The 13576-nt window shown below is 41.6% G+C and overlaps 1 protein-coding gene across 1 annotated transcript in view; it reads left to right on the top strand.

The window, feature by feature from the left end:
* Positions 1-13576, top strand: part of LOC108792550 (solute carrier family 12 member 9-like) — a 165820-nt gene that overhangs the window by 107906 nt on the left and 44338 nt on the right. Inside the window, exon 9 of the mRNA XM_018563348.1 lies at positions 1623-1747. Within this exon, the coding sequence (XP_018418850.1) occupies positions 1623-1747 (125 nt within the window). The remainder of the gene's footprint in view (positions 1-1622; positions 1748-13576) is intronic.

Genomic DNA, 13576 nt, shown 5'->3' with positions numbered 1-13576 from the left:
AACCCAAATCAAACCGCCCCCCACCCTCCCACTTCCCTCTCCTGCAGGACCTTCTTCCTCGTCTCGGCGGCCAGGGGGCGGGGCTAAGAGGAGAGGGTCCTCGCACGGCAGAATGTGCTGCCTGGCGGTGCCTGCAGCACATTCTGCGCGACTACTGGTTGTCAGCTTCTCCATCCCCGCCGCACAGCCGCCCGTAAATGCTGCGGGTGGCAGAGCAGCAGGGAAGGAGCGGCACGATCTCGGGGGGGGGCCCTCTTCTTCCTCTCTGCCCCCCCCCCCAGCAGGCGGAACGCCAGGGCCCGGTCGCAATTGCTACCGCTGCGACCCTGGTAGTTCCTCCAGTGGTCACACCCTTTTACAGAAAATGTTGTGTTTACAAAGATGGTATTTAGTACTAAATGATCAGCATATTAAAAGTCCTTGAAGACTCTGGATCCTTTGTAAATAATGTTCTATTATTGTATAGCTGATATAGACCATTGCCTAGGATGGCAAAGTTTCTACGGGCAGCATCCAGTCACCCACAAATGTTAGTCCAGCTGGGTCCCATTTTGGGGGTTTCTAAACAGCCTGTTTGATTTTTTTGGGTGAAATAGTGTTCTGTGTACTTACAGTTTACCTACTCCGTGTCAGTTAGAATTAAATTTTAAATTAGGGTAGCTCCATAGGCTGCCCTACTCCACTAGTTGACAATTCTAACGGGGTTATTCACGAAAGAGTGAAGATTCTAGAAAAGGTAGGATAAGTGAATAATCTAGGACAACATAACTAAAGTGGAAAGTGTTCTGAATTGTTGAATTTTTCCAAATCAGCTATTTTGGCCTAGATTGTTTACTTCTCCTGCCTTCTCCAAACTCTTTACCCTTTTGTGAATAACCCCATGAGTGTACTGGCGCAGTGGTTCCTTTCAATCTTCCTGTCCTTCGCCTCAGTGTCTTTTGTGTGCTTATGATGACTGATCTTGTTAGTGCTAAGGTTAGCCAGTCAGGTTGGGGTAGGAAGGTGGTGCCACAAGAAACTGTGTCTAGTGGTGGAGGAAGTAGAATCCAATCCTGTATAAACCCATAGCAGAAGAAACTCTTCATACTTACAAAACTGCTAGAGATGTAAAACCAGACAGCTAGACATAATGCTTCCTCTTTATCTTTTAAAATATAACAAGATTAATCTAGATCTTTGTAATCTTTGTAAGCGTAAGTTACAGTCCAACTCATACAAAACTTTGCTGCCATTGAGCTTTAATTAGCCCAAAAGTTGTCATCCCAGAACATTGGATTACAACTGTGTACTGTCCTCACCATTAAATCACAAGGGCTTATTGCCATGTATAACATAATGACTTTTACTGTAGCACATAGATTTTATACCTCAATATGCCATTATTCACAACCTAGACATTGATCTATTGTGTGCAACCACCTTTCCCAAATTTTATTTAAGCATTCCAGAGGACTGCCACCATGTTTTTAAAATCTTGGATATACTTATAGCTTGACTGCCGGTTCAGGTGCTCAGGGAAAATTGTAGTATAATTAATATGTGCTCTTCCGATACAATAATAGATTTTGAAATGCCTTGCTGCATTGACAGTATTCTCTAATTTGTTTCCTGTTTTCTTACAGCTGGTGCTCTTTGCAGGAAAACTAAATACCATTGCTGCAATTGTGACCATTTTTTTCCTGCTGGTATATGCTGCAGTAGGACTTGCCTGTGTGGCACTAGAATGGGCATCCGCACCAAATTTCAGGTAATGAGAAAAGTATTTTCTTTTTAGGAAAGCCATGTTAGCTTGTGGTCCAGGTGCAGCATTTCCGCCAGTTTGTAAAGAAACATTGCCTGTTTGGTGAGCCTGGGGTTTAATAAATGTTGATATGAGTTAACGTGCTGCACTATAGAGGGAGTGATTTACTAAAAAAAGTATATTTTTCAATTAGCCTTATCTACCTACTTGTTCAAGGTCAGTGACTTAAAGTACTTGGTCAGCATGACACTCGGGCAACTAGCATTTTCAGAATACAAACTTGATAATGGCAGCCTCCATGTGTTCCTTATGACATTATTGACTGGCTTTAAAGCTTGAGTCTCTGATCCACAGCGAGCATGCAGCCAGCTAAATGTCAATATAGTCTAATTGCATATGATTGACTTACCAAGCTATGAAGGAAGAATGGGGATGAGGATCAGAGCTTGCACCTTCAAGAATAGGTCAGCAATGGTTGTTTCCATGTGTAGCCCTGTTTGGGCAGGAAGGGGGGGGGGGGTGAAGGTCAAGTGAGATGACCCTCTCCAATCAGCTACCACTGCCCACCTATAGGTAACTAGAAGATCCTGAGCCTGGGAGCATGGGACTTGAATATATCCAGAACAACTGCCTCCACCTAGCTGGGTCTTGTGTATTACAAGTGTGGCACCCAGATGAGAATAACTTTGTCCCTAGTCATGTTCTTCTCAAGATACAACTCTGATCATTAGATGTTAAGAGTGATGAGTGTCAGTTACTTTGAATAAATAATTTAATTGAACATGCATGTAGAATAAGGAAGGAGGATAAAAACACACCTTTAGTCTTCTGCATTGTCTTCTGTCTTTCTAGATCCCTCTTTCTCTTAATGCTTTACTGGCTGGACACATATCTTGTAAATTGTCTCGTTGTAACTGAGGTTCTAGTGTATGCTCAGTCTTTCCATCAAGGCTGGACAGCAATGGGAAAGTTCCTTTGTTACTTCCCCAGCCTCAGTCAGTCACTCACCATCTCTGGGGGGGACAACTGCAATTGTGCATCCTCAAGGTCTGTAGCACTCCAAAGCAGCCAGTAACTTAGGGACACCTCCCAGGAGGGGAGATCTGCACAGGGTCCTAGGCCCCTCAGGCCTGGGACCTAAATTGGTGGATCACAGATGCATCCTCTCAGACCCTGGAGAACAGATGCCAGGAAGTGCCTCATATATTTAAAAGCTCTCCCATCATGCACAGCAGGTTCCCCAAGCCTGCTGATTGGCCAGGTATTAAACATCCTTAATGTGGAGTTTTAACTCTAGCAAACCCTGCTGGAGAACACTCAACACAGCAGGTGACTAAGAATTATCACTGCACACTTAGGGAGTATTCATGGCATCCGAATGAATAACCGAGCCGAAGTGAAGTGAGCCGATAGCTGTTTGGCTATTCACTTCTGGCTTGTAGGGCCGATTTTAGCCGTACATCGGCTAAAATCATCTCTACATTGGCTGCCTTCGGTCAGCCGAACATGCTCTGCATGTTCGGGGGAGCCGAAGTGCAGAAGGAGTTCAACTCAGCTGATCCAACATCTGGCTGAGCCGAAGCTCCGGCAGCTCACTCGCTGCTGTTTGCCCCATTCTCATAGGGGTGGAACGGCAGTAAGTGAATAGCCGAATGCATTCTACTTGGCTATTCTGCTTGGTACCTCCCAGGTAGCAAGCAGAATAGAAACAAAGTTAAATGAAAAAAAATGTTGAAAAATTATTTTTAAAATGTAAACAAAATAGGAAAATTAAAAAATATATATTTTAAAGAAAAGAGAAAAACATTTAAAAATGAAATAAAAAATAATAATAAAAAAAGATGCACGCCGACCCAACTGCATGCCATAAACTCCCGCCAGCTCCGTCCAGTTGTTATTGTTTTATGACACATCAGCGTCCCTAGGTCATTTGGAGACGCTGATCTGTAATTACAACTGGGCGGAGGGAGCTGTGAGATCTGGCTAGCTGTCATTTGCATGGAGATCGGTCAGCTTCGGCCGACCTTTCTACGCGCTTCGCCCGAAGCATATGATTTCGGCTTGGCTGAACCGCTCAGCTTCCTTCGGCTGCTGTACGGGCTATAGTGAAAAGCCCTTACGGCAGCACTTTAGTTCCACTGAACCGAATTTCTCCGGCGACCGAAGTGAGCCGAAGGATCAGACGAAGCTATGGCTGTATGCTTTGGCTCATTCGTGAATAACCCTCTTAGAGAACACAAGCCAGCACACAGCTAAACTGACTAATCTTACACTGACAGATCAAAAAACATAGGAGGATAATTTGTAATACTACATCCTTACACATATTTATGTCCTGACAGGTTTCTTTAAAATCCTTATCACCTAATATCTGCAGTATCAACAGGTTTGGACAATAAGGCAGATATCTCTAGGGTTGCAATGACCTACGAACTTTTGAATGAGCACTTAAATCAAAAGAAGAGAACCTTCATTCACTGTGAGCACCCAATCACATGCAAAGTATTTAAACAAAATGAATTTTCCCTGCACAGGATTTGAATTGAAGTACATAATGTACATACAGCTTTACTGAGCTAAGTAAAAAATACACTCCTTTAGTAAATCAACCCTGTAGTGTGTTGCTTTTGTTTACTTGGCGGTATACCACATATTAGGAAAGTGCCAGTTTTTAAATGAAAGCTCTTTAGTGCATTTTTAGTCATTTTGATGTGATTTTCATTTTTTTACTTGCCATTCCATATTATGATTGTTATATTGTTTTAGGCTTTTTTCTTTTTTTACACCTTTAATACTACCAGCAACATACTATTTGTCCTGGGGTGACTATGATCACGCACCGTATGGTATTTATGGAGCAGCAGTGTTGTCACCCTAAAACAAGACTACAGAACAACTTCCCCTCTTCTCCACTGAATAGGGAAAAGGTTTTTTGTAGTCTACATACTGTAGATAGCTGGGACCAATATCAATAATAATAGTGTAGCACAAACAGGGAGCACAGAAAGTTTTAAGCTCACAGGATTGCTGGCAGGACCCACAGGTAAACTTTAGTATTTATTGAACAGAAAACCCTTTCAAACCAAACCAAAATGGAACACAAAAGAGAAATAGTTAGGGTTTACATACACTTTAAAGAGATATTTGTAAATGCTCCCTGTCGTAGTCATTTGTATATAAGGGAATTTGATTACTATTCCTGCTTAAATTATAACTTTAATGCGGACATGATTGTCCAGACAGGATGGGAACCACGGCTTCCTCCATAACTAATGCCATACCCCATACCATAACATAAGCTCTGTATTGACTTCATATTAATATTGAAATGCAGTAATCAAAAGCAAATAAGGACAAATAGACACACTTAAAAAAAACAGGCACACTATCGTTTTCAGGATAATACATGGTGCAAATCAGAAGAGCAGTGAGTACACAGGGGACTTTTTTTTCTGGTTAGATGAGAGTTCTGGTTAGTTAAATACCGGATAACAGAGAGTTTACTGTGTATATGTAGATAGATTATGAGTATGTTGCACATGGCTCCACTCTATGCATAAAGTTATCTTTTTAAAAAGGGTCCATTAAAAATTATGCTATTATAGTGCTATTCTTTATATTTAACCCATGGGTAACTTCGGGGTAGATATTAATCCCCAAAGCCTTAGTGAAGACCCACGATATTTTTCTCCTTTGTGTTATTGGGAGGTGGAGCTTGAACGGAACCCAGAAATTAAGTCACCATGCCATAACCAGTCGCATCATGTACCTTCCCCCTGTAAGCTGTAACCTACCTTCCAGCAGCCAAGAAACCATTGAAAAAGCATTCACTGCACACTTATCCAATTTTTACTTTTAAAAAAAAAAGAGGACATTTTCTTTATTTAGTAATGAAATGATCTGAAAACCAAAAAAACTGAAAAATTTGATCATAAAAGATATGGTGCTCATAGTCCAGTTTAATTAGTGTCATGTATTTAAAGCAGGGATATTGATCTCTGATGCCACAACATACTCCAAGATTGCGGAGATGCAGCACCAGAGAGATAGGATTTGTGCTTTATAAATACTGCGGTATGAGAAGTGACAGCTTACTGGATGACACTTCACATTTCATTAGGTGCAGTAAGGAAAAGATGTCATGCTCATAATTACAGAGATTATAAATAGCGTGCAATGTGAAGAATCCTCCAAACAGCAGCAAAACAGTGCTAAAAGAACAAAATACGGTATATCACCCTTAAATGATAATATAATTGATAATATAATATAGGTAATAATATTAAATTCAAGCTGAACATGTGATGTGATAATTAGGGATGCACCGATACTGATACCAGTATTGGTGCTGATACTGGGCATTTTCACTAGTACTCGTGAAAGTGACCCGAAACTAAACTCTGATACTGACGCGTAAAATTTTTAAAATTATGTGGCTGCCTGAGGTCATGGGCTTGCTGGGGACCTCGGCAGCCTTCCTGTGAACCACAGAACCTGTTTACAGCGCTGACTGCACATCTCCTCTTCCTTCCTGGGGAATGCCGCCGCCTGCGAGACCCTCCGGAACCCATGGTGAGACCCTGCACATCCTTCCTGCGACACTGTACAACCTTCCTGAGATCCTCCACAGCCCTCCCGAGGCCCTGGAGACATCAGGATGCCACCCTGGAGCAGCACAGCTTCATATTATTGTGCATTGCTGTATAATGTATTGCTGGGATTTGTAGGCCTCTATAGCTGGTGGTATTCTGCATTGCTATATAATGTATTGCTGGGATTGGTTGCGGCTACGGGCAGGCCCTGGTGCTCCACCACTGTCCTAAAATCATTAGTCTGTATTGTTTTAGAAAAACTGTCAACACTAAAAAAAAATGTATCGCTAATTGGTATTGCCGAGTACTTTAGGAAAAGCATTGGTACTCCCGGTCTTGAAAAAATGGCATCGGTGCAACCCTTGAGATAATATTCAATTCAAGCTGAACATATGTATATATATATAAAAATATATACTGTACATATAATAATACTAAAATAGAAAGTTTTTTTCAAAGCATTCAGTAGCTCCAAAGATACACACAGCTGCATTGATATTCAGACCTTGACTTTTCCTTTTGATGTTAGAGACTAGAGCTTGGGCATAGTGTATAAGTGACCCATTACATGGCTACTTATACATAATCTCAAGGTTATATACTTACCTTTCCAGGGCCTGCTGCTTTGATTCTCGCCAGCCGCTGCAGGTATTCCATACTTCAAATACCTGCTGTGGCATGTGAGCAGCAAAGAAGGGGCATTTATACACATTGGCGGCTCTGAGGTAAGAGTGTAGAGTGTGTTCTATTACAGTCTGGCCTTCCCCCACCTCCCAAACCAACATTATTAGTCAATTAGTTCATTGAATTAATGTACCGATAGGGGATCTTGGGGGTGTGGGGGGGGGGGATGTCAGACAAATATACGTTTTAATGGCCTTGTGTTTGGCGAGTGGTAACTCAGATCTTCTGTAAAACCTACAAATTCCAATTACCACATGCAGATCTGTACCAACAGTATTTTAAATTGCACAGTGTATGATTAACAGCAAGACTGTATTTACAATTAAGGGATTCATGAGCCAATGCAGAGGGCAGCGCCAAGACTCTATTTTACAGATTGTGACAATGTTTTCCAAAGTTTATTTCTTCTCCCTTCCTCTTGGCATTTGCAGTTGAATTCAGTAAGAGAACCGTAAAGCTGTTGAAGGAATCAGAAGGCTCTCTACTGCTCAAAAACATGAAACCCTCACTCTTTTTTCTTGTTTGGTGGTCTGTATAGTTAAAAGTAGTTCTGAATATAAGGCAGACGCCAAGTGCACATTTAAGTAGCATTTGTGTTTATATAATTACATGAAATGAGGGGCAGAGCATATACCAAAGGGCATAATCATTCTGATGTGTCTAGGGCAGCATGGTGTCCATATACAGCCCTGATTAGCAAACACAGTGGGGTTGATTTAATGTTCACAGAGTTTAGCTGAGCTGGGAAGTTGTGTTAATTCTGAATAGCCAATTATATGCAAGGAAAATTACTGAAAAACAGGATTATTCCATGAGCATGATTGGATGATTAAGTGAACACAGCTTCACCTTATTTAATAAGCTCAGTGAACAGTCTGTTCCTCTAGTAAATTAGCCACACTGTTTATAGATGTTGATGCTGTTAGGTCCCTTTCACACAGGCGTTCCGTCAGTCAGCTTTTAACCCGTGATGAGACGGATCACAATCAGACTGCAAAACATCCCTATGGGTGGCCAGATGTAAGCAGATGTGCGTCTGCCTATATCTGCTTTTAGGGCTTGTTCACAACAGCAGCCACCCTCAACCACACAGCTGCTGGTGCTTGCGATCGATCTGCATCACATTGTTTCTTTTTTTTGTTAGAACTTTATTTAAGTGACATTTCACTAAATTCTATGGGCTCACGTGGTGCCGTGCGGTTGTACCGTGTCTCACTGTGGTGCGCTTTAAAAAAAGCATGCTGGTACGTGGTGGTATAAAAATGTGCCCACCCATGACAGGGCAAATTGCCTTGTCTTGCATTCAGGCTACGGTGGGAAAAATGGCCAACACAGCCCGAATGCATATTGTGTGAATAGGCCCTCAATGGCATGAATGGGTAGATGTGCATGGATATAGTGGGGTGCATATCCATTTACATCCGGTTACCCCTAGTGTAGCAATGCAACGATACTGTTGTTTCGAGTACGAGTCCCCATATTTATCTTTCGGTACTCACCGATACTGAGTACCAATACCGGTACTTCCACTAGCATGGAGATGGCTTCCCGGGCAATCAGGAAGCCAGGTGTCATGTCGTGACCTGCCGCCCAGCTTCTTGATTGCCCGGAAAGCTGTCTCGATGCTGTTTGGCCGGCTCGATGCTCCATGTTTCCTCGTGGTACTCCTGGTCAGAGGAAATGTCCCTCTGACAGGGATTCCCAGTATCAGGGAATGTACCGTAGCATTTGCGCGAGTATGGCATCGATACCGATACTAGTATTGGGATCGGTGCATCCCTACCATAGTGATTACATTGATCTTTTTTCCCTACATTTCAAGATGGAGCAAAAATTGGAATGGCCGTGGATGTCACATATGTCTGTGTTCTGATCTGACTTAGCAGAGACGGAGCAGCGCCCATGTGAACCAGAGAAGTATCCATAATTGTTACAATACATTTGCTGTATGACAGTAATGTGACTGTTCATCACAGAATTTACAGTTCAGCACCAACTACAAAAGCTGGCTTTCTGAGCCTTTGTTATGTAGCCGCTGTGTGAGAATTAATGTAGTATAATTTGGAAAAATACAGATTTTATCCCAGGGTGCAGAGTTCTGTCTTGGTCTTATCTTTCATCTAGACACAACCATAGTACAATGTTATAAATCTAATAAAAGATCTGAATGTCTTATAGGAAATGACTCTCCCTCCTGTCTGCCCCCACTGATTTCTGGCAGAAACTCCCTTCTCTGAGTGTGCAATTTCTTTTCTTCTTCTGCATTTGCCCTTCAAACAACATCTACGTACATATACTCCTCCCCTGACAGCAAGCCCTGAAATTGATACTTACACTAAATTTATGAAACTTTTCCCAACTTGCCACTGATTTCCCTGGCAGTCTGCCAGCCATCCCTTTCCTTCCATTAGTGGTAATTAACTAACTAGAGAGGGACAGAGCAGCACAAGGCAGGCAGCTGTAGAGAAAGACTTTAGAGGAAGCAGACATACTGTGCAGCATAGACTCGCATTCCTTCCCATGAAATTGTTTCTTATAGGAAAGGAAGAAACTTGCAATGTTTTTAACAATCAGAAGCTTTAAAAAATGTAACAGATAACAGTAGTTTTAATCACGTTAAGGCCTGATATAATTACAAAGGAATACCGAAAAATATAGGTACCCTTTGTTTGTCAAATGACTTCTGAGGATTACCCTGCCTGCACGAGGCCAGTGTGTATCTCCTCCAACTTCTGTATTCTCTCATTGGGGAAAGTCAGCTACTCCAATAGAAAGGATAGGCAATTGGGGTCTTTGTGAAGTCGGCCATTATTTACTCACACATACCCTTTTACAGACCACGAGGTTGATTTACTAAAGACAAATAGGCTGCTCACTTAGCAAGACAAGTTTCCTCTAGCTCAGTGCATGAGATGAAGCTCTGCTGACTTTCATCTTTCAGTCATGTTCAAGCAAAAATCATTTTTTTCCTTGTATGTGATTGGGTATTCTTTGCAAAGTAAAAATTCACCACATTCACTAAGCTAAAGTAAAATTCTCTTGCAAAGTGACCAGCCTATTTGCCTTTAGTAAATGAACCCCACTGTCTGTCCATCCTTCCTCTCATAGAAGGAACCTTCTTCTTATGGCCCCATTCACACTTGCAAATGGTGCCGATTGCATGAGTCTCACAAATTACTCTGTGAGACTCATGCATACAGCTGCAGGTGGGAAGCTCTGTTCAAAGCAATGTCAGCTACAAGTGCCCACAGCCATTCGCAGCCGTTTGCATGTAATCGCACATGCTGCTTTTACTTGCAGGTGATCACCCCTGGATGCAAATAGTTTGTGCAATTATATGTGAACGGCAATGGGCACTGGCAGCTGTCACTGCTATTCGTATGAATCTCACTGTGCAATTTGTGAGACTCCTGCAATCAGCCGTATTCGCAAGTGTGAATGGGACCTATGAGAGGGTAAACAGAAGAGCTAAACATTGCACCACACAAGTTAGGCAATGTTCAGCAGTACTTTGACAAAATATAAATTAGTTTAACTGTTTTCCAGTACCTGATGTAATTACAACGGGCTTCCAATCCTAACCATTTTACTGCCACCAATTTATATTTTACAATTGCATTTGAAACAAGCTTCAGGGCTTCAATAGAATATGGGCGTTTAAATTTAGCAGATAGCTTTGTTCTTTATAGTAGCAATGATTTGAGCTGTTGGAAATCCGCCAGATTACTTTTATAGGCTGCCAAAATTTCCCACTCAACACACACAACCATTACCCTTCCTAGTCCAGGGGGTCACTTAGATCCTCTGAGACGTGCCCCCAGCAGTTGTACTCCGCAGGGATAGCAGAAAGTGATTGGTGAAATCCAGTTTACTTTAATGCAGCTAAGCTTTAATTCGAGTAATCCAATTACCATAAGCAAATATTGTTGAGTTTTTTTATGATTTTTAATCAGTATCAGTTGTAGCCTGTTAGAATTACAATACAACCGAATTGGTAAAGCAAATGGATTAGCGTACCACACCCCTTCATATGCAATGATGCTGGACTCAATCCTAGTAAAATGTTCTGGGTTTTTTTTAGGTACTCTTCATGGTAGATACAACTTCGTAAAATAAAATATGTTTATTCATACTTCTTTAAAACCGTTTAAAATGTTACAAACAACTCTGTAGTGCTAATATAACAGAGAAAGACCTCCACTGAACCATTCCGTCCTGTTTAGGACAATTTGTTAACAGACATAATTTCAACATTGCATATTACTAATGTTACACATGTGATCCATTGTTTTGTGAGCTACAGTATGCATAAATAGAAAGTCCATAAAGGTCCAGTTACTCAGCGCGTTTCACATACATGCACATAAACACACTTGCCATTTTTTTCATTTGTTTTATAAATGTACAGAAAGCTAAGACATTTGGTTGTTTTTGCTATGCAGCAGCGCATAGTACTGAGGAACTTTTTGTATTTGAAAGCTAAAATAGATCAAAAACCAGTCTCTAAAGTCCATGTAATATTTATGATCCAATATTTTTAAATATAGAATGTTTTGTGCAGGCACTTCCCGTTGTGTTACATCTGTTTTTTAATTCTGCTTGTGCATTGTCACCCTGTCACATCAGTCCCTTTGGTAGACAATAAGCGGCCATGCCAACACACATGGCGTAGGCATGGTCTACTATTGTCAGTATCATGAATCAAGTCCTGAGCAATTGCATGGTGGTAGGAAGTGACTGACAGAGGCTAGAGGTGCTCAGAAGCACTGGCATATAAACAATGATTGAACAATGTATTTATTTTAGGTAAAGTTATATAGCACTGACAATTTACGAAGCACTGCACATTCCATCTGTTCCTGCCCTCGAGGAGCTTACAACCTAAGGTCTCTGTCTCACATGCATACATTATTATGGCCAATTTACACTGGAGCCAATTAACATTTTAGCCTGTCATTAAAGTGTGGGAGGAAACCGAAATACCCAGAAGAGACCCATGCAAGGGAGAACGTGTAAACTCCATGCAGATAGTGTCTTGACCAGGATATAAACCAGGGACCCCTCAGTGCTAAAAGGCAGAAGTGCTAACCACTAAGCCTCTGTGCTGCTCTGAAAATAATATATTATGAAGAAAATGTCAGTTTAAGATACACAGAGCTTTGGCAACCTAAATTTCATCCAGTTAGGGTTAATATTTGCTTCAATTGCTTGAGTGATTGAGTGATATCCCACTGGGGATATTCACCCTCTATTTGTCCTGGTGAACATTGTCACAGAGACAAAAAGTAAGGAGAAACCCAAAATGTTAGATTTGTCATGAGAGCAAGAGGTAGGGGAAATTCTTTCTGGGGGGACAGAAGTTCTGGTGACAGCTGTCTAAAGGTCGCCATACACCTTGCAATTATCGGTCAATTTTTATTTTGTCCTGACATTGCACCCTCGTTCAATTTTCATTCAAATAGCCCATCATGCTCAGGCCAATGTAGATTTTGATTATCGTTTGTCAGCAATACTAGCCGAATTTCGTCGATCGACAGGTTTTTGTTTGAGCCTGTGCAGTGTTCATGTTGTGATTTTTGTTGTGTAAAAACGCCACCAATACATCGATTTTCGTCCGTTTCTACTACATAGTACGTCACTGGCAGCATGCCCATTTAAAAAGACTGAAGCAATTCTGGCGGCTCAGCTGGCATGAGATCCCTTCTATGGGCTGGTAAAGTGCCCCGCGCCTGACACCCACACCGTATTTCCTGGGCTCTGCTGCCCCTCTTGCGCGCCCAGGACCGGCATTTCATATGTCAGCGGGAAGCTGGGGAGGAGAGCGGTCCCTGAGCTGTCATTGCTCAGCTTCTGCTGCCAAGCAATAAGCTATTGAAGTGTGATGAACTAGCGACAATTGTGCTACACATATTGGGTATCGCTGCACATGCCAGCGTGAGAGCAATAATACTAGGACCAATATTTAAGTGTATCTCTAAATTGATGACCTGTAGGTGCTCTTAAAGCGTCGTCTATGGACTTTTCGGGGTATTGAATTTTATCACCGTTTCCCATACGCATGCAATTTTTAACCTGACCGTGTTGGGTATTTACTCATTGTAACCTCATCTTTTATGTTTTAAAGAAAAAATGGGTATTATGTTGTGTTTTGGGGCACTAAACTTAACTTAAAGTGACATTAAACCCTCAGATTTTTTAACATAAACCAATACTGTAATGTGTGCCTTACTGTAATCCATGGTTGTTTCCCTTCTCTTTGCTGCTCTTCCTTTTAAATCCTCATGTCTTCTCATGCTGGGGAGAACTTCCCTTTTCAGCTCAGGGCCTCTTCCTGTAGTGCTGGCTCAGGTTACAAGCCTATACAAACGTATACACAGACACCGTGTATCCATTCCTGAGACAAGGCAGTCTGCTGCAAAACCGAAGTTCTGCAGAGCATGAGAACAGATACAGATTTAAAAGGAAGAGCAGCAAAGAGAAGGGAAACAAACATGGATTACAGTAAGGCACACATTACAGTATTGTTTTATGTTAAAAAATCTGAGGGTTTAATGTCACT

The sequence above is a fragment of the Nanorana parkeri genome, unplaced genomic scaffold (assembly GCF_000935625.1).
Source record: "Nanorana parkeri isolate BGI_ZX_2015 unplaced genomic scaffold, ASM93562v1 scaffold657, whole genome shotgun sequence".
Taxonomy (NCBI): domain Eukaryota; kingdom Metazoa; phylum Chordata; class Amphibia; order Anura; family Dicroglossidae; genus Nanorana; species Nanorana parkeri.
The sequence above is the reverse complement of the archived record's forward strand: the minus strand, read 5'-3'. Positions and strand labels throughout refer to the sequence as shown.